Below are 22,601 nucleotides of genomic sequence, written 5' to 3' on the forward strand. Positions count from 1 at the left end.
GAGAGAGAGTGTGTGTGTGTGTGTGTGTGTGTGTGTGTGTGTGTGTCTGTGTGTCTGTGTGTCTGTGTGTCTGTGAGACAGTGTGATGTCTATTGATTGTTACAAGCACAATGTGTTATTGGTCATTTATGTTTTCTGTTTGTTTTTGACTGATTTGCTTTGTATATCAATTAGATAGCATATTTGGCCTGCAGCAAAAATATCCAAACGTGTCTGTGTGCACATTCATAGGATCCAGATTGGAATTTGAACATGGTCTTAGTCCTCAGTTAGCAGGCCCTGGGTCTGCCAAAGGCATAGTGTGCAACACCTCATCCAGAAGCTGCAGAGCACGGTGCAGGTGAACCTCCACCCAGCAGGGCGTGTGTTTGATGCTCTGCCGTGGGTAATCGGGGCCCCATCCCTTCACGAAACTGAGCCGCAGGATACACAGTCGCCTCAGGTCATCCACACCAATCCCTGCCGCTGCAGACAGACCTGTCAGTGAACAAGAGAGCACAATGAGCAATGACAATATGTGACGGTGCTCACTATCAGATCCCTGCTCCATCACAGTACCATTCAGCCATTCCGTGTCAAATCACACAGAAAAGTTTGTTCAGACAACGACTGTTACTGAAGTCAATACACTGACTGACGACTGATCATGTCTACAACAACACACTTTAAAAAGCTCCGGTCACCCCTTACCTCTAACATGTCAAACATGTTTATTAGATGTGGACCTCCCTTAGTTACACGTGGGCATGGACATTTCCCATGTGGTGAATTCAACAGATATTTCACAAGCAAAATGTAAGCGATCACATACAAAACAAGCTTTGTGAAATGTTTGAAAAGTGAGTTGGACTGAGGTGGACAAGGATGTAGGTTTGGTTTCAGAACAGGGGGCAAAGAGGTAAGAGGTTGTTCAACAACATACAGAGAAGGCTAGCATTTCTACACATTTATTTCATCTAGCAAATAATAAATCATGATTAAACTGGTAATCGTGCTTTTAATAATGCCATCAGTATACCAAAGGAGCCACATAAATTGCTGCATTATAAAGCACTAATCCAATGATGACAGATAACGTCCTTTCTAGAAACCTGATCCTTTCTGATAATTATTATTATGTTATGTAAAACTCAAACTACCATTTCCGATAGCAACAGTGAAACTTTGACTTGATAAATAATATCTTATTTCTATCATTACTACAAAGAGCTCAGTCTGTCACTGGTTTATCTGTAAATATAAAGAGTTAAATGATTGTTTGAACCTGAAAACACAGAGGAGCTGGATTCCACCCCAACAGCCTCCACCAAGAAGGAAGGGCAGCTTGCATGTTGCCTGAGAGGGCAAATCTGGGGCAAAAAAGGCCTCAAATCACTTCTGCTTGTAAAGCTTTAAATCTGTGAGTGGACAGTGATAACTGAAGAAGACTCAGCTGAGCTTTTAAAGATTTTGATCAAGTCAGAGCTTCTCCCGTTTGGACAGTCATATCGCTCACTGGCTTAATGGTCTTTTAGTGAATTATCATCTCAAACTGAAACTGTAAAAGTGAGAGGGACAAAGATAGGATTTCCATCCCCAGTGGAAAATTGGTCTTTGGTGGTGTGAGTAGAGGGAAGAGGAAAAAGAGAAATTTAAACCCTGAGTATTCATGAGCTGTCATTAGGTTGTGGCCTTAGTGGTCTCTCAGTATCATCAAAAACAAATCTCTTTTGCATAGTGTCCTGGTCATGACAGCAGCAGCACACAGTACATATAACATAGAAATCCCAAAACATATACCACAGCAGGGCTCGAGACTGCGACCAAAATGGTCGCATATGCGACCTTTTTTTCAGAGTTTGCGAGTAAGAATTTCATCTGGTTGCGTTCGTGCGAGCGCATCAGTTTTATTGCTCCGTGTTAGACATTGTGGTTGAAAGTTGTCCTTTTTTTCACTAGCTTAGTCAGCCACCTCCACCTGCACTCTCTCCTGTTGAGACAGCGCCGTCGCGTGCACATAAGCCGTCGCGTACACGCGCAGCGCACAGAACTTCAAGACACCAAGACGAGCGTTTCGCTATTCTCAAAAATGAAGCGGTCTATTGCTGATTTTTTTCCAAAAACTAAATAAGGAGAGAGAGGAGGAGACTGGTGGTTAGGTAGAGCCAGCAAAAGGTGCCGAATCAGACGACCTGTCGGGACCAATGCATCACCCGAAACACTGAGCCCCTCCCGACGTTTTTTCAGCAGATGGATGAGAGTAATCGCTCAACAGAAGAGAACAAAATGGTCATTAAGTTTAACACTGCCTATAACATAGCGAAAGAGGAACTCCCGTTCACACAATTCAAATCCCAGATCGCACTGATGAAAAAAAACGGGCTGAATGTGAACCCAACCTATGCCAATGACAAGGCATGTGCCCAGTTCATAGGAAAATCATGTGCTGGTGCGACCAACCGAGAAAGTTGGTCGCACCAGTGCTACCAGTGGAAAAGTTAGTGTAGAGCCCTGCACAGATTGCAAATAAAGACTATATATACACAGTTAAAGATCCAAATGCTGCCCAAAGCTGCATAGAGATGCAGAGTGCCCTCCCCTACCAACACTCTATCCTTACAGGGAGTTATATGATTCAATTATTTACCTGCTTTTATTGAAGATGTAAGACATTTTTGTTTTAATGACCACTCTTTACTGTACCTTGCCGTCTTTGTAATTGTTTTCTCTTTGCTATTGTATCTGTGTCTGATATCTGTGATATTGCTACCCTGTATGCTGAGGATTGTATATGGACAGAATGATGACAAATTCTACCTTGAACCTTGAAACCCTTCACTGCGCATTTTGCATTTTAAACTAGCTCCCACTGTATGGTGTTAATGTCAAATGAGCAAAGTCTAAACAACACTTACTGACTGCAGGTGCGATGCCTCCAACGCTGCCTGGACCGGGAATACTGCCTGCCACAGCAGCTGCCTGTGCAGCAGCTGCAGCCTGAGCCGTCGCTGCCTGCTGCTGCATCTGTCTGTGGCACTGCCGTAGGTCAAACACCTGACCAAGACACGAGCAGCTTACATTACAACAGCAGCACAGTGCCACAGCTGGATGGGCAATCTAATTTCATTTCAACACTTTACAAGAGTTCATCCAGTTCATTCAGTTAGCAATTTGCAGCTAACAATGGTTGTAACTTATTTGATTGGTTAAATGCCAGTGTGTCATACCACCTATGTATATGCTCAATGCTGCTCAGTGGTGTTTTCAAGTGAACAAAATAGTTCAATAAATCTCTAAAAATAGAGAACATATATGTGTGTGTGTGTGTGTGTGTGTGTGTGTGTGAAGAAAATGTGATTCAGACCTTGATGTAGGCTCCGGGGTAGATCTTGTGCACAGCATCACCTGGTGCTCGGCCTGCCTCTCTGTCGAGGTAATAACTCTGCACAAACACAGCGTGGTCACTCATACAGCGCATCCACACATCGCCCTCACCACGACACTCCAGCTGGACACCTTTACCTATGTGTAACCTGGAACACACAAAGAAAACATGAGGATGAACACAGGTGGAAACAATTAGTTGTGTCCCCTTGAGTTACTGCAAAAAAAGTGACAGCTGTTTATTTTACTTGGCATTGCCTTTTGAAAAGAAATGAAATGTTTAAGTGATGGCAGAGGATGCAGAGGTATGGGCTTAAAATAGTTTTCAGCATGTGGTGGAAGATGTGCAGTGACTTCAGAGGGCAGTTCATTCCACCAATGAGAAGACTTTTTGCTGAGATGAACACAGGGTTTTTCAGATGAGGGGTGACAGCGGTGTGCTGCTGATCAGGTGGGTTAGGAAGAGGGGGAGACTGTTACCTGTACCCTGTTGTCAAGTGAATGCAATGAAATAGAATGTATTTCTGCACAGTGTAGTTTTGCAGTACCTTTCTTTCATTGGATTTACTCAAAAGCTGAAAAATGATACTATTTTCTTACTTATTTCTCTTTACTTCACTATTTAAGGTGTTTCTCATAAAAAAAGACATGCGCTATGTTAAATCCATTAAAGAGGCACAGCAGAGGAGTGTTTGTCTTCATCCACACACCTGGCTCTCTCACTGGCATCTGTGCGGTGGACGTTACTCAGCTGGCCGAGGCAGAAGCGATCACCTCCTGACGGGTCAACGTAACCATCCACAGTCACTACAGGGCAGCTGGAGGGCACCTTGAACATCTCACCCACCTGAACATCCATTTCAAAGTAGGAGATAGAGCACCAAAACTCTGGTCCTGCAATGAAAACAGAGCAAACTGTGTGACGGACTGGCAGCTCTCAGAAGTCTGGGTCAGATTTACTGCAGATGTGACACATTCTCCACCCTAACACATGCAGTGTATTTATCAAACAGATACTAGAGGCCTAGGTTGTATCACAGTTCATGTTCAGTTTTACAGGGTATGTCATTCTCCTCTTTGAGAGAGAACCATACAAAACAGGAGACATGATAACACGATGATTATTCTGCAACTGGTGTAGACAACCCGATGCAAATACTGATGGCAGTTAATCAATATAATACACAAGCGTTCATACTCACTGAACCTAAAACTATACATTTGGGTGAGGACCTGTCAGACGTGACATAAATGTTGTCATTGAAGGGTGTTTGGGAAGGTTCTGTGCAGACAAAACTAACACTACAACAAGCTATGGAATACATCTGCACGTGTTGAATGTGCCTCCCAAGCAGACTCCAGAAAGTAGTATAAACAGAACTGTTATGGCTGTGTTCTGGCTGCTCTGATTTTGCCTCTGTGTCTCTCCAGGGCTGGAACGTGGCGGGGGCGGGGCCGGTCTCCTCTGAGGTGAGCGGCGGCTGGACACACCTGTCACCAATCTGGGCTCATCAGAACCCCTTTTTAAGCTGGCTTCCCCCACACTCCTGTGCCAGATAATTCTTGCACTTGTCGCCTGTGTCTCGCCACGGACAAGATCTCCTCGTCCCTGCCACGTTCCTCCAGATTGATAGCTGTCTCACTGCCTTCTGTGTGTTTTTTGTGTAAGTCTTTTTGGTGCCGGCCTGAGAGCCCTTTTCCCCCTAGACGGTGATCTTTTGTTCTTGTACCAGCGGTAGCTGAGTTTCCCTCCGGTGGAGGTGTTTTTTGTTCTGTCTGCCTGAGTGCATTATCCCCCCTGTGGAGTTTTTTGTTCCCTTGCTGTTTGGCTGTTGAGTTTCCTCCAGCATTGGTTTTTGGTTATCTTCTGCCTGAGCTGCATTTTCCCGTTTTGGAGATTTGTGTTGTACTTTTCGTTCAATAAACTGTGTGCGTGTTTCCTCTCTGCATCTTGGGTCCTTGCCTTCCTTGCCGGCCGTAACACAGAACAACTACACATTCATGGTGTCTGTGTACACGTTCATCTGGGAGTATATTCAGACCTTGAGCCCTGTTCAGCACCACATTTCTGAACAAATACCTCATTCTTATAACAACAGGAAGCAACAGTTAAATGCCAGTCCAAAAATACTGCAGGAAAACAGGGGGAATTTTATCAGTTAACAGTGAAATGTCTTGGTATCACTCGTGACACTGGAATCATCTCTAACCTGGATGATTGGACACAGATGGAGGGAAAGTGGTCGAGCCATGATGCTGAGACCCTGAAAAATAGAGATATGAGAATCTTAGTCTGAAGCAGACAACAACAAAGCAGTACTTTCCAAGCTATTTGTCTTATCTTTGCATTAGGTCATTGATGCAACACATTACGGGACAGTGTAGCTTTGAAATAAATGTATGTCCCTATAGTACATGTAGGACTTAAAAAGTTCAGACTTCAGTAACTGCTCATGGTAGTATCAGGAAAAGACCCTGTTCCCAATGCAGACAGCACAGCACATGAAATTATACGAAAACATAGTTGTGTAGTTGTAGTTCAGAGCCTTTCAAAACAAAGAAAAATCTATCTCACACACTTCATCAGCGGTCAGTTATCTCACCTGAAAACACTGGTGTAAATTCAATTTTACATACTACATGTTTGATCAGGTTCAGGCTCTGTGTCCTGTGTTAATATTTCCCACCAAATCATTCCCTGGGACAAATACAGTCAGCTCATTGAGAGAAACAATTAGAATGTGCCTACTTTGTACAGACAAAATGAAAGACATCATAAAGATCTTTGATATAAAAACACTTCAGAGGAGCAGTGTGAACATGGCTGTTTAGTCTGGGAATGCCAGAAACAAAGTGAATATGATGTGGAATTCCTTTGTTTAGAAGACAGGTTTTGAAGCATATCTTACAGTGATGGTTTGGGTGATGAAGGGGAGGCTGTTGGTGACCACGCCCGTTCTGCTGGGGTCCTATGGGAGTGTAGGAGGCTGTACTGCTGCCTGTCCAAACTGCTGAATTACATGGAAAGAATGATCAATGTGAACATGTGCAATGTTCATCAAAGGTCAATACAACAATTTACAATGGTCTTTAACCCCTCAGTGCATTATTGATCGTTACACTGTCATCTCATCACACCTTAACACTGGTTAAAAGATGCAGATGCAATTTAACATGTGAGCTGTGAGCTTGCACTCTGCTGCTGGAAAAAAGAAATACGCTCCGGGAATAACTCCGTATCATCTTCAAATATGTTTCAGTCTCTTGCACAACTTGACACATATACACAATTTAGTCTTTAGACTTCAATTTGGAAGTCTCTAAAACCTTAGTGAGCAGGTTTTAAGCTGCGATACCTAATGTAATAGCACTGACAACAAGTAGTGTAACGCAACCATGATTGCATAAAGCAAAACAAACTCCTGATGTTGAAAAATATCCATGAATGTATGTGATACATGCATATAGCATATGTGTGAGCTCACTGTGGAAGGCAGCCTGGCTCTGAGAGTGTTTATTGCTGCTGTATCCATTCTGTCCGTGTGAGTGAGAAGGAGGTAGGGAGGGTTGCTGTGGGTGGGGCGGCTGTGAGGCTTGCTGGGCAGCCTGTTGCTGAGGATGAGGTTGGGTTGGAGTCGGAGGTCGTGGTGCTGGGGTCATGACTTGAGCCTGTGGAGATGCAGTTTGGAGACGGCCTTCACCATGACTGCCTTGTAGTGGGAGCATGGCACCAGAGCCGGACACTGGAAGGAGAACAGAGGAATACATCAGGCTTGACTTCAAGTATCTGCTTTGTGTTTGAAATCTACATGAAACAGCTCCAGCTGTCAGCAGGTTTCAGCTCATTGTTTTGTTTTGTCAGTTTACTTGAGTCCCAAAGGCTTTCAGCTTTCCCCTCAGTATAAAAGCATGAGCAGCTTCCTGCAGCTCACACGAGCTATTTATTTGTTCCCTGTCCAAAATAATGCACTCTGGTCAAACATAATATGCTCATCTGATAAGGAGAGTGTTAACCGTTCAATAATAAATACAAACATCAGATTATGAAGCGCTGACCTTTGGGTGAGACAGGCAGGTTAGTATATCTGGTGACAGGTGGGGGTCCATGGGGCTCAGAAGACAGCTGAGGGGGAGGCAAAGGCTGACCGTAATGGTCTGGAGGAGGCAGCTTCAGGGCCGCTTGGTGGTCTGACAGAGGCATGCCAGGTGGGAGGTCCATCTGTATACAGTCATGGATGTATTCCTCTTTGATCAGTCCACCTGGTGCCGCTGTGGGAGACAGAGGGGTGTTAGGTTAGGTGGAAGAATCACTGCAATGTATTGCATCTAAAGGCAACACTCTTTGGCAGTGATACTAGTGTAGGACAGAGAGCTGATAGCAAACTCTCTAAATGACGTCATCAGAGAATTTGAATACAGCCAGCCCACCTGTATTATTGGTGGACATTCATGAAATATAATTGGAGCTCAAGCCATTAACATTCTAAGTTTAATAAAAGTAAGTTAACAGTATCCTTAAAATCACGATGTGGTGCTGTAGAAAGGAACTCACCAGTGTTTTGAAGGCTGAGACCAACTGCCAAAGAAGACAGAAAAACAACAAATGACAAGTTCATTTGACATCACACAGAAAATGAAGCACCGGTAACATCCTCGCTACAACAGCATGAGCTTTCTAAAGTTTGTGGAACTTTGTTTACAAATACTGGTCAGCGATACAATCAGACACGTTTAGCACAGAGATTGTGAAACCTGTGAACTCCTAATTAGAGCTGTTGAAGTATGAAGCTGACCTACCGATGCCTGGTGACACCACCCTCTCGTAGTGGTAGGGATTGACGCATACATTGTCATACTTCAGGTCAAAGGCGTACTGGCAGAACTTGACATGCTTGAGTTCATTTTTGTGGAGGTCAGGCCAGCGCCACAGCCGCGCATAAATGACATGAGGAAAGCCTTTCCTCCCTGCCACCTGAGGAGAGAGTACAGCGTCAATACAACGCTTCATATGACCTCTGTCAGGCTCACTCGATCTGCTCCCACTTTTCATTACGAGCTTGCTTTTTTCTCAACGCAGGCTTCTTGAGTATTTGCACAGTGTGTGTGAAGCAGAGGTGGGACTGAGATGGATGCAGGTTTGTAGACTGACCCGAAAAGAAAATTCCATCACATTACCAGTTTACACAGTCACTTACTGAGTAGTAACTACACCATAAGAGCTGTGTGAGTTTTCTTCCAAGACAGAATACAACAACATGAGCTGTGATATTGGAACAGTTCCAAATATAATGAGCATAATATAAAATTATATGTGACATGGAAGGTATATTCAAAATAAGATGCTCTTTTTCAGTCATCTGAACTGACTTTACATATATTGACAAGTTCTGACAATAGAATCACAATGGAAGATACAAGGACAAACAACCACGCTGCTGAGCTCCTTCATCTCAGCTCAGGCCCACCAGTCCGTCAGGTTAAAGTGTTAACTTGAAGAGTGCACTCAGTAGAGAGCAGATCCTTGCCAGGCCTCTTCCTCCCAAACAAAGAAGAGTTGAATCTCAGTAATTTGTCCTTCACGGCACCCTTACAGTCGAAATGGCAGCAAAGATGACAAAAGTGGGGATTTATTCATTTCATATCATCAATGTGTGGCCTGCAACAGACTAGACAATTTTATTTTTAGCCTAAACCATGGCCAGAAATGTCTTTGGCTATGTCGTTCCTACCACAAACAAGATTCCAAACTGAAGTCAATAGTCAATGGCAGTACACAGTAAAATAGAGCAGTCAAAAAAATAGAATTTTTCAAAAATTGTGAGTAATCACAATCAAGAGAAGTCCTTGAGCATGCAGTCATAAATGTGCACAGAAAGTATTAGGCTGATTGGTCCAGTGGTATGCGAGAGCGGATGGGCACAGACGCAAACACACAACCAAACACGTGATCCCCTCCAGGCTTACGTCTGGCAGAAATAATGAACACTGGGCTGAGATTCCATTACAACACTAGCGTTGCAGTATTTGGAATAAATTTGCCTGTGTGTATGTTTGAATGCATTTTCAAATTCATCCATTCAGACCAGAAATAGCCCTGTGTTAAATCAAGGTAAGGGGACATGAGATGAAAAAAGATCCAGGAGGTAACACATCCATGAGTTCAGGTTTATCAGACACCAAAGCACTGCACAGCTGGCCATAATGATGGCAGACAGGATTTTATAACTCTGGCAAGTTATCACAGTGGCAATCGCAAAGTAAACAGTAGAAATACAGCACTCACATCACAAAGTAATCAACCAGGAACATACAAGGTGATAGCACGTAGTGGTCTGACTAAATGTGAGCCTGTTCACCCTCCATTTTCTTGCCAGAGTCCACGTTAGCATCCCACTGCGTCGATGGACTGGCATTCAAATGAACGAGAGGGCTGTGGGGGTTTTTCTACTCAAGTCGATCTGAATGTGGCCTAAGCTTGCAGGGAGAATGGTCAGTGGGGTTTAGGTACCGCCCATGGTGCTGAACTGAGGTCCAGCTAAAATGGTTCTAACCAGCACAGAAAACCATAATCATAAATACTGTATCACACAAACGTCAGCTGCTCATTACCAACTAAACTGCACACAGACAGACTTATCATATGTCAGTGTCTAGTTAGCTTTATTTATTTATTTATTTATTTATTTATTTACAAATATGAACTCTTATACAGGTTATTATATAGTTAAAGGGTTTTTACAGATGGTTTACAGATGTGTCTCTGTGGGTTTAATGTTTTGGAGCTGCCATGCGTAAAACAAATCTCCCTTGAGCCTCTCAATGTATATTCTATTTTCTCAAGTTTGAGAAGAAACGTGACATCTTGAAGCCACTGGGATATAGATGGACTTTTGGCAGAGTTCCAGTGTAACGGCATGATCTGTCTGCTATGAGAGATGAGTTAAGAGCAAATCTTTCATTAGGACTCCCAAACATTGGTAGCAGTGGACATGGCTATAATTTGAGGCTGAGTATTTGGGAACAAAACAAAACATCCCAATGTGTATAAAGTTCTGGAAAAAGGAAAAACATCTGACTTACATTGCAGAGTAATATGACACCTACTGCATTCATCGTCAACATCTGGATCTATTCCTGAAAGCCTGGATTTGGAAAGATGAGCCTTGTACGATGCCTTAAATTATACGAGTCCAGCACAAGATGTGGAAAGAGAAAGCTGGATCTAAAGATGACGGGGCATAAATGATTATTACATACTGGAGCCCAGGGATAATGCAGATAAGAACTTGAAATGGTATCTTCTTTGCTGCCAGATTTTTCAAGTGGTAGGGACGACTAAAGCATGCTTTCCAAGTCTAATCTTTACATTTAGACGTTATTCTTTGATCACAGAATAAATTTTAAGCCAAGCCATGTTTGCACAGTCAAATATTTATATTTTGTGTGTTAATAAACTATAGTCTAAAGTTTGACTAATGACCTCTCTGATTTCTTCAGGCTTCGGCCATTGTCAGGATACTCTTCAAAGTGGCAGCATTATCAAATTGATAAATATTGATATTGATCAATATCAAAAACTTAGCATGATGATACAGCATGTTGCCCAGCCCTGTTGACAGCTTTCACACCTAAAACATGATCAATGACCACAGCGCAGGGAGAGGGAGAAAATGAGATGTTATACAGTGCCTTCAGGCTCTGGGTTGGGTTTCAGCTGTATCTCACATTTTAGCTGATTTGTGCCATCACCTTGTATGCCAATGTGCTGTATCTGATTGATGGAATCTGATTGTGAACTTCCCTTGGGGATGAATAAAGTATCTATCTATCTATCTATCTATCTATCTATCTATCTATCTATCTATCTATCTATCTATCTATCATGTTGCCACCTGCTGGATATATTATGAAATGACACAAGCATGCCATGCATTAATAGGTCTAAAGTTTCAAATTTTCTTTTTTGAAAGTGAATATTCAAATATTCTGAAATATGGACCTGACTATAAACCTGATAGAGGTCCAATTAACTGTGAATTGATTATGAATATTAAATTAAATTTGAATGAAACAGTGGCCACAACATTCAAAATCAAAGTGTAGAATTCCTACAGGTGTATAAATTCTGAATTCCTGACAATAAAGTACAATGTGAAACTAAATGACATGAAATATGCAAACATGCTGTATCATGCACAGAAGGTCAGAGGCAGACTGACCTGCAGCCGTCCGTCCAGCGTCCTCTGGATGGTGACACATTTGCTGGGATGGACACCGTTGGTGGTGATGGCAGTGATGAGTGAGTCCAGCTCGTCCTTCTTCTCCTTCAGTTTCTTCACCAGGCTCTCAATGGCCCGTTTGGCGAAGCCCTCGTTCTCTCCGCCCTGCCGGTGGCACATGAGGCTGTGGACGATGCTGAGGCAGGCGTCATTGCTGCTTGGAGGGTTCACTGACATGATGCTGCTGCCACAGACACAAGGCACTTGTTATGGTTGATGAACATCTATTTTCCAGTCTGGTCAACTCATACTGGCTCTTGAATCTTTCTCTGGTGTAAGAGATTGATTCTCAGTGACAAAGAAGATTGTCTGGATCTACATCTTGTGGTACTGGAAATGTGGTTTGAAAGATTTTCTGGGCAAAATTGGCAAAGTTTCCACAACATGAGTTCGTGCATCCCAGGATCAGTGGCTGCTCCATGCATTTACAACATAGGCAACTGTGTGAAGGAGGAAGGAATGTTCCCAATTTGACTCTAGTTATCTCTTCTGAAACATGTACTCTTCACAAAGCAAAACTGATGACTGTGTGGCAGAAATTTAGGTTGACTCAACGTTTTGGACTATCATACTGCTTTCATTTCATCCTCTAAGATAGAATTAGCCTTGTATACCTCCACCTCAGTCAGTTCACCAGTTGAGGATACACTGGCCTTGACCTTTGACTACCAAAATCTAATCAGTGCATTCTTGAGTCCAAGCGAAAGCTTGTGCCAACTCTGAAGAAACTCCTTCATGGTGCTCCTGAGTTATCTTGTTGACAAGAATTGGACAGAGGCCATGGTGACTTGATCTTTGACCGCTAAAATGTAATCAGTTACATCCTTGAGTGCAAGTACACATTTGTGTCTAATTTGAAAAAAATCCTATTCCTTCCTGAGAAATCATGTTCATGAGGATTGGGGCAGACAGATGGACAGACAGACAACTGCCTCTGGCCATGACTGTTGCAGACACATCAAAATGGTGAGTAAAAAAATCATCAAACATTCCTTTGATACAGAAAATGAAAAGGAAATTATTCCATTTTCATTTCCAAATTACAGTATTGTTTTCTGGTCTGTCAACTCACTACATTTGGGGACCATTGCTGTCCATTCTATGTACATTTGGAGGAATACAGAAACAATATTTAAGTAGGAAATTGAAAGGCATTCACATGCTAAAATTTTAAGGAATTAACTCCTTAAGAATGGGGGGAAACCAATTGACTGCCATCTATGGCAAAACAAAAGGATTTCATACCCTGTCAGATATTGTGAGTAAGGGTCAAAGATCTTCTCATGACCTAAAAAGCCATCTCACTTTACCTGCGTCATCCCTCTTTTTCTACTTGCAGTTATGTATTTCTATGAGCTCATGTGGACAGCCATGGTCCCTTCAAAGAAGAAATTCTTTTGCATAGCACGGTTACGTATTGTTGCACTACTCAGTGACACTTCCATGAACTTATCAAGCCACCAGTGGCAAATCTCTTTTTCTGGGCTTAGAGCAGCAAAAAGGATGTTACTAATTAAACAAAAATCTCCTCATGTGCTGAAATTAAATCAGTGGCTGTCTTCACTGTATAGTAAACTTGATTTAGAATTGTCCACATACAAACAAACATGGAAACACAAATATGAGCAAAAATTCATCTATAATGTTTGTGAGTTAAGGAGGAGGAGAAGGAATTTCTTTAAGAGAAGCTTAAAGAAATCATCACTTTCTCTATAGAGATTTTATTTTAACTCACACACACACACACACACACACACACACACACACACACACACACACACAGAGTGTATTGCAGTAGTCTTCCTGCTGTCCCACACAGTAAGTGCAAAAATAATTCCAGGGACTCATGATGTGGGATTCAAAAACAAACAAAATAGAAGACCTGTATAATCAAGTAGTCCTATTCAACTGTTATGTCAACAGTTACAAGATTAAAACAATTGTCAGACAAAGAACTAACAGATGAGGAGCTCTATAATTTCCCAAATGAAATTTACACTAGAACCGTCACTTCCTTACTTTAGAAGAATTGTCCCCTTTTATTGCCCAATCATTGAATAAAAGCACGTCCACCAACAAAGCCAGCAAAGAAAATCATCTTGTTTTTTTAGGGCTTTGTTTCAATTCTAGGTTAGTTCATTCAATAACAGCAGTTAACAACCTCTTAGCAACCTAAGACCTAATACTGAGGTAAATGCAATGAAATGCACACTTAAAGGCCTGAACAAAACAAAGAAGTGTTTAGTTGTAGCCCATAGTCATTTACAGTCCTTTGATGGTTGAAGTCATATTCAGGCTTGATGAACACAAAGCAAACCTCCCCATACACTCTTCATTGCCACAAGAATTTTCCCCACAAAACAGTCACAAAGTCTGCGACTTTAGTGTCCAGCAATAATCATCCTCTGTTAAAATGTCATCTCAGTGCACTGAGGAGAGACACACCAACATTCACACAAATGACACGCACACTGCAACTCCAGCCCAGTGCGACTGAATGATAAATCCAACATTTGTGTCTGAGGCACATGCACCTGAAAAACAGGCACAAAAGCCTCAGTAAATCTGATGGCATGGAGGACAATACAGTCAAGCAAGATGTTGATTTCTTCCATGTGGAGGTTTTACTGGATCACACCGTACTTCTGACCTTCTTACAAGGATGCCAGCTGCCACAAGACAGTGAAGGAAAGCAGCATTCAAACAAAGCCCTTGAGATTATGCTTTTGTACAGTGACTGAGTGTTTGCTGTGCTGGGCCCACCTGTCACTAACCCCCTCAGCTGTTGGTCTCCCCATGCAGAGTATTATGACAGACAAGTTGTCTCGTCCACATGGCAGTCGCAAAACTGCAAACAAAAACAACTCCTCCATAAAACATGGTTTCCCTGCTTCCTCTTCACCTGTCCCGCTGTGCAACCCGGCTCTTCTCAACAAGATATCTTGCTCGATTATTTGAGTCTTTCATTCTAAATGATTTTTATCTCATCTACTCAACTAGATTTTCTAATTTTGACAGAACCTTGGATGAAACCTGGTGAACCCAGCCAGCTCTAGGAAGTATGTCCCCCTGACTCTGACTTCTACAGCTCCTCTCATCCCAGTGGTCGTGGGGGTGGCTTAGAAATCATTTTCAGTAACTGCACTCCCATTGGTACTAATGAGTACTCTGTTTTGAAGTCTTGATGTCGACTCCCTTGGCTGGGTGGATTTTTATCTTCACTAGTTGTAAATCATGACAAAATTTTAATCTCTCGTCAAACTCACTGAATTTCTTGGTGTTACAGACTCTTTTAACTCTGTGCACCTTGTTTCTGGCCCAACCCATAATCATGGCCACAAATTAGATCTAGCTTTTTGCTTGCTCTGATCATTCCCTCTTTGGCTGTGGAGGACATGGGGATCTCAGATCATATGTTCATCAGCTTTTCCACCATGTTTCATACTGTTCCCAATCCTCACTTACCTGCCTCGTACCCCCGCACAATAAACCCTTCTACAGCTAGCAAAGTCTTTCATGTTTAAATAGCTTCTTCCCTGTTCTGCTTCACAGAGGCCTGGTCGTCCTGCCTCAGCACAGAGGAGTTAATCACCCAGTTTAACTCAACTTGTGTAGACATGTTGAACTCTGATGCCCCTCTAAAAATCAGGAAACCTAAAACTACAACTCAACCCTGACTCAAAGATAACAGCGCTCTGAGGAGATTATGTAGGAAAGTATAGAGAAAATGGAAGAAAGGGCTTCAAGTCTCATATGACGTAATGAGAAGCTGTTTTGTTATTTATCAGCAATCCGTTAACGCATTGAGGGCAAAACACTTTGCTGATATTGTGTCTACAAATCCCCACTCTCCCAGTGTATGATTTGACACTATTAATTCAGTCCTTAACCCTGCTGAGCTACTGCCTCTCCTGTGCTTACCACAGTCATGTGTGATGAATTTCTAAACTTTTCACAAACTGATAGCATTCAATCGGTTCTTCCACCGACTTCCTTCGACCCTTCCATCCTCCTTCTTGCTCTGCCGTCCAAAGTAAGATTGAGCCTGTGTCCCTTGCTTATATCAGAGACAGTCTCACACATTACGGCAACTACGGGTTCGTTGAGCATTATTCCTACCTGCCTTATTTTGGGTCCCACAGTATTACTCATCCTAAACAGTAGTCTAGCTAATGGCTCTGTTCCCTCTTGTTTTAGTGAATTGGAAGCCTGAATTGACCTGGCTCCATGGAAACTCAATCGTTAGCTGCTGCAGTTAGCAGCCGCAGCTAGCTGTACCTCCTGAGCAGCCAGGAAAACTCAGGGGAAGCTAGGTGATTGTCTGAAGGAAACATATCCCTAAGATGAATTCCACAGTTGATCACCAATGAGTTCACATTTCTTGCAGGTTTTTCACACTCAGTGATGCACCCACGGAGAAAAGAACTCTGGTCATTGGCAGCTCTATTTTGAGTGACACCAGTGACCTGGTCTGATTTGGACAGGAAGCATCCATCCAATATTAGCAGCTCTGGAGTTTATTAGTGAACCAAAACCATGACAACCCAGAGTTGAGACCAGGTGAGGCTGCAGTCCTACAGGCTTCTCTGCACTTCCATTAGCAGTTACCCATCTAAAACTCCAATGGGACTGTGTCTGCCCCCCACCACCTAAATGATTTAAATCAAAAGTAAACGGAAGAGGAGTTCCATATAAAAACCTAATGAAAATTAGTTGCAGCCATTTTGGATTCAAGCCTATCAACCCTAAACCTAAACTCACTTATAATTCATTTGAAAGCCTTGTTCTTAGTTTTTCTCACCAAATCTGGAAAATACTACAACCAATTTCAATTGTTATAGTGTACCGTTCTCCCAGTCCATGTTCTGAATTTTTTTCTGACTTCTGACCCCAAGTGTGGTTTTTAAAACAGATGAAGTAATTACAGTGGGTGATTTAATATTCATGTTGCAGTTGATAATAACAGCCTTAATACTGTGTTTATCTCATTATTAAATTAAACTGGCTTCTGTCAGAGTGTACAAGAACCCACTCACTGTCTTAACCAACCCTGAACCTTGTTCTAACATACGCATTGAAACTGAATATTCAATAGTCTCTCCCCATTATCCTCTTTAATTGAAACACCGTTTTAGAACTTTTGAATTCCCATTAAGGGACTTCCTACCATTAGACAAATATTCCTACATTAGATATCTATCCGACAGTGATGTGGCTGAATTTAAAGAAGTGGTTCCATCAGCATTGAATTCAATGCCATGTCTCAATATAACAGGAATCCTATGCTTATAAATCCATCATCTTGTTGACAGTGCTGCTGGTTGACTGCATATGACACTCGACTCTACTGCACCTCTAAAAAAAGAACATAATAAATGAGAGAAGGTTAGCTCAATGGTATACCCCCCAAATCCACAAATGAACACAAACATTGTGAAAACATGAAATGAAATGGCACTCCACCAATATGGAAGAATTTCCTTCAGCCTGGCAAGACAGTCTTAAAACTTACAGGAAGGCCCTCCACAGTGCAAGGGCAGCCTATTATTCAGCCTAATAATAGAGGAAAATAGCAACCCCAGGTTTCTTTTCAGCACTGTGGCCAGGCTGACAGTCATAATTCTATTGAACCATGTATCCCTTTAGCCCTCAGTAGTGATGACATGAGCTTCTTTAATCATGAAATTCTACTAGAGGCAAAATTCCTCACCTCCTCCCCACAACAGGTACCATTTTGTTTTCAAACACAGGAACCTTAGAAGCAGCTGTTAAACATGATATATATTGACTGCTTTTCTTTTGTCAACATTCACCAACTAACTTCAACAATTTCTTCATCTAAACCATCAACCTGTCTCTTAGACCTCATCCAAACAAGGCTTCTTACATCAGTTGTGTGACTTTCTACATAACAATAGTTTGAGGATTTCCAGTTAGTATTTAGAGTGTATCATAGCACAGAGATAGCACTGGTTAAAGTTACAAATGAACTTCTAATTGCATCAGACAAAGGACTTGTCTCTGTACTTGTCTTGTTAGATCTTGCTGCTGCATAGGCCATCACATCCTTTAACAGAGCCTGGAGCATTTAACTGGCATAGAAGGAACTGCACTATGCAGGTTTAAGTTCTGATTGATATCAGTATGTATGAACATGTTAATGATGATTCCTCCACTTGCGCAATGTTAGTTACAGAATTCAATGAGGTTCTGTGCTTGGACCAATTCTATTCAGCCTACATATGTTTCCTTTAGGCAACATTATCAGGAAAAACTCCCAAAATTTTGTTTGCTATGCAGATGATACCCAGTTACATTTCTCAATCAAGCCAGATGAAACCAATATGTTCACTAAACTTTGAGTATGTTTGAGGACATGCAGGCCTAGATCACTTGCAATTTTCTGCTAGTAAACTTGCAAAAAAAAGACAAAGCTGCTAAACTGCATTTCGTTGTCTTTGTGTTGCACTCTGACGACAATAAAGTTGAATCTAATGTAATCTAATCTAAAAAGCTCTGAAACTGTTTACCATTTTCAATTAAGCATTCCTCCTTTGTAGACATTTTTATGGCTAAACTTAAGATCCACATGTCTTCTCAGGCTTTTGAGAATCTTTTTTTTTTTTTTTGCTTTTACCATGTCATGTTATTTTATTTTATCAATGCTATCTTATTGTACAGCACTTTGGTCTACCCTGGTTGTTTTAAATGTGCTTCAAATATAAACTTGATTTGATTTGAAACTGGATGGTAAATGAATGACATTTCATATTTCATCTATAGTGTCCCTGGATGGGTAGAAATCAAGTCAAACATGTAATCAGACTGCTTTCCATTTATATTTAAGCAACCCCCTTGGAAAACAAGTTCAGACAGCATTTGCTTATATCAGGCAGTTGGCCAGACACCAGAGCATCAGAATGGTATGCTTTGGTTAGTTCATTTCAGTCATTCAGATGTTACATCCCACACAGGAAACACTGAAATTACAATTTTAAAGTTCATTTTAAAGTTTAAAATGCACATTCTCTGCCATTTTCAAAATGGAAATAAAAAGCCACATGAACTTTCAATTTCATTTTTAAGCCAGACTGGAAAAGAAGTCAAATGCTCATGAATATCTATAAATACTTGACAACTGGTCAACTCCATCTGCTGAGAGAGATAAAAGTATGGGGTGAAACTGTCCATCCATCCATCCATCCATCCATCCATCCATCCAGCAATAAAATATAATTTCTGCTTCCCACTCCTTTAACTTGATGTCTATTTGATGTCAGTTTCGCTGACACAGACCATGAGTGAATGTGAGCTGATTGCAGGGCCCACAAGTCCACAGAAATACCAATTATATTATATAATAATTCTCTAGATGTGAGTATTATTATAGAAACCCATGTCCACAGTCTCAAGCCACAGCCAAGCAGTATCAAAACCCTGTTTAACTCTGTTAGGGAACCACAGCTCACTGAGTTGATGTATAAGGCATATTAGCAACCTTGCCACTAGTTTTAGTAATATGACAGCATTAGAGTCAATGAGAGTCAAAACACTTGGTATTGGTGTCAAACATGGTTGTTGTCTTGCTTACCTGGTATTAAGCTGATCAGCCAATGAGTGACCAGAAAGTTCACTGGCATCATGATGGCCCAGTTCTGAATCAGTCCCTGTTAGTACAGCAGGGAGACCATGCGTTAGTGGATGGCAGGTAAATGAGCAAATCCAACAGTTATTAAAGATTATCAGTTGTAGAAGAAGCATTAGATCCCTAACTAAAGTAAAAGTTACAATACCGGAGGAATACTCAATAAATAAAAATCTGTCATTCAAAAAGTTAACTCCAGCAATTTAAGATGGTCAAGCTCCAAAAACACTGACTCTAGCAATTTCACATACTGAAAACAGATGAGCATCTTTCTTTAGACCCTCACTGCCAGGTAAACATCCATGTCTTTAAAACGTCATAGCCCCAGTTTGTGACACAGTCTTTCACTTACACGTTGGTCGTCTGTAAGCCCAAATTGAAATAACCTTGATGACATCGTTCAGGTTTTTCTCAGACTTTGGAAAGGTCTTCCAGACATATAGAATCTCTAACAGTTTTTTTGAGAGTCTGAGTAATAATTCTCATGACAAGTAAACTGAACTTCATGTGTAAAAATGGTGGTTTGTCCCTACAACTAAATGTGCATCAGTATTATCAGCAACATTTACCTAAAGCAACAAACATAACAGTACTTGTTATGCTGAATGGCCCTTTAAGGGTTTTATCTTAATAAAGATATTACAGTATAGGATTTTAGTTAAAGACTCCTTAACATATAATCAGCATTATAATGGAAATAGTAAGTCAATTTCAATCTGCTCTTTTTCCCATAAATGTGGCAATTGTTGCTCTTTGAATCACGCTAACTTTCCACCCTTTGGAGGTAATACCCTGGAGCCATTATTGGCCAACTTCACAGGGATCTACATCTGGGGCAACTTGCCGGCTGACCTAATCACCTGGCAGACTCATCTGTGCACACCGGTTTGTTTACATGTGTGAGGCTGACTTTCACTGTAGTTATCCTATCCTCTCAGGAAACTCAAAAAGCTAAATGCAGTGGCAGAAAATCATTTCATTGTGATGGCCAACTGTATTTATTTGAACTGGGGTACACAGAGAGGAGATAAATCAAATGAAGAGGAGACACTGAAGAATGGAGGCAGAAAAATAATGGACATTAGGATGCTGGTGGTGTCATGCACACATTGCTCTATGCTGGGTGAGGAGGACAACTTTTGCTGCAAAGAGTAAGACCTGTAGATCCTGTACATGTTAGATCCCTATTCAGTTATCCAACATGGCTATTTCAGTGTGCTGCTTTCTGCATTTACTTTTGGTCAAAATCAGAGAAATTTTTTTGAAATGATTAATGGTTTACTTTGGAAAGCTGTGATAACATTATGCAGCTTTCCCCAACGTATGTTGTTTTGAGTGAGTCCTCCTGCACCTGAATCTCTACAACAGAGTGAAATGTTTGCATACTCATAGAACCATAAGGACAATATCTATCGGAAATATGTTGAAATATAAAGGAAATTCCCCTTAATGGTCTTCTTCTCTGATTTCAACTACATCATTAAATGCAGGGGGGGTTTAATCTATAAATAAACAATCAAATTTAGGAAGCTATTCCTTTGTTTCGTATGTCAAATCTTAATCTGCAAAGTAACTAAACAGAGCGCAAACAATTTGTCTTTTGATAATCACTTTTGATAATCAATCCCTGAAGTCAATTTAAGCATTTTAAACAAAAATGCTCAAAATATACTGATTTCCGCTTGTTAAACATGAATATATGGAGGTTCTCCTAATCATCACTGATAGTTAGTGCATTGTCTTTGGGTTGTGGACTGTTGGTCAGGCAAAACAAGCAATTTGTGGACACCTTGAGCTCTGGGAACTTGAGGTGAGCATTTGTGTTATTGTTTTCTAAAATTTTGAGAACAAAATGATTCATCAAAAAAATGATTGGCAGTTTAATTGCTAATGAAAATAATCATTATTTGCAGTCCATATACTTACAGTCCATATACTTAGTACCTACAGCTGTCAAATGAACATTACAATCTGAAATGTAACTGAGCTCAATTGTAATGTAGCACAAAATGGAAATACATACTTCAAAACTCTTTAGAATATGTGAATAAGTGTACTTAGGTACTTTGCACCTTCAGTTATCACAGCCGAACATACATTTAAAATACACACATCTCTGAAACAGCATATTTGAACATTTAAGCTTTCTCTGAGCAGAGTCAATACTAAGATTTACATTCACAACCAAACAGTGAGATCAGTAAATGTTACTTTTGAATTGTGCCTAAACCATTTAGTTTATGATAGCAGGATAACTTCCACAGCATGTAAGCAGCCTCTGAGCTGACAGTCACAGGTAACTGTTGATACATACACCCCATCTCTCTCTCTCTCTCTCTCTCTCTCTCTCTCTCTCTCTCACACACACACACACACACACACACACACCACACCTTCCGTACGTGTCTCCTCTTAACATACTGTTCATCATACAGGCCCCAACGTCTAAACCCAATTCTTTCCCCGGAGGAAACCACATTAACATGAAAACTCAGTGTGATTTGTCAGGAGAGCAGACTGTTCCCTATCAGTGTGATAAAACCTGAGCAGTTTCCAGGCCATACATTCACTTCACTGACATCCCGTATCGGCTAACATGCGTCACGAAGTCTGCCGTCTCAACATGTTAAAGAAGCAGCTCGTCTAATACCTGAGCACATGTAATACACCGAATGAATTTCTATGCGGGCAATTTTATCTGTCTGCTTGAAGTTTAACGAAGAGAAGAAAATAGGAAACGTGAGCTCTTCGAAAGGAAAAACCGGAACGCAGAGTACAATATCGGCCAGTCTGAACAGTAACACAGAAAGACTGAGGCGGGAGAACAGTATTTGGTGCGAATGAAAACAGGTTACAGTAAGGAACAATTTAGCACGCTAACCTGACTGACTTCTCCTCATATTCGCGGTTATTTGGTCTGGTTGCGATACTGGCGAGAGGAGAAAGAAAAGGTTGAGATAAATTGTTTCTACTTACACATCGGCCGGAGTGGAGAGAAGAACTTGGACAGAAAGATCGCGGAGCTATCCTACAATTGCTTTAAGTGTTGTACTCAGATAGCTCTACGTGCTGTATGTGCTGACCAGAGCTGCTATTTGTGTTTATACTCCTTTGTATTAACCCTGCGTGTCGCTCTGTATTTACAGGCGTGATGGCTTTGAGGATCCCTGAAATGAAATGAGCTAATGTTTATTTCTTAAATGTTGTACAACCTAGCTTGATGTTTCTCGGCTGTTTTAACGTTATCCTTTTATCAGCCTCACTGTCTCTTCATGCATCCTGTCCGTTCCTCTCGCGCACGCCATAATAACAAT

The 22,601-nt window shown here is 41.3% G+C and overlaps 1 protein-coding gene across 3 annotated transcripts; it reads right to left on the reverse strand.

The window, feature by feature from the left end:
* Window positions 1-136: 136 nt before the first annotated feature.
* Window positions 137-22,601, reverse strand: smad10a (SMAD family member 10a). 3 transcript variants are annotated; one of them, XM_076754340.1, is made up of 13 exons: window positions 22,264-22,601; window positions 19,234-19,309; window positions 11,583-11,823; window positions 8,161-8,335; window positions 7,916-7,939; window positions 7,420-7,632; window positions 6,849-7,106; window positions 6,273-6,374; window positions 5,574-5,627; window positions 4,074-4,257; window positions 3,344-3,512; window positions 2,895-3,033; window positions 137-477 (listed from the first exon to the last, which is right to left on the reverse strand). In XM_076754340.1, exons 1-13 carry the CDS (start codon window positions 22,265-22,267, stop codon window positions 266-268), a joined length of 1,851 nt encoding a protein of 616 aa, XP_076610455.1. In that variant the 5' UTR covers window positions 22,268-22,601; the 3' UTR covers window positions 137-265. The 3 variants fall into 3 exon arrangements, with proteins under 3 accessions (XP_076610455.1, XP_076610456.1, XP_076610454.1); XM_076754341.1 differs by having other exon boundaries at window positions 6,273-6,371; window positions 11,583-11,826; XM_076754339.1 differs by having other exon boundaries at window positions 11,583-11,826.

This window comes from Chaetodon auriga, chromosome 17 (genome assembly GCF_051107435.1).
Source record: "Chaetodon auriga isolate fChaAug3 chromosome 17, fChaAug3.hap1, whole genome shotgun sequence".
Classification (NCBI taxonomy): Eukaryota; Metazoa; Chordata; class Actinopteri; order Chaetodontiformes; family Chaetodontidae; genus Chaetodon; species Chaetodon auriga.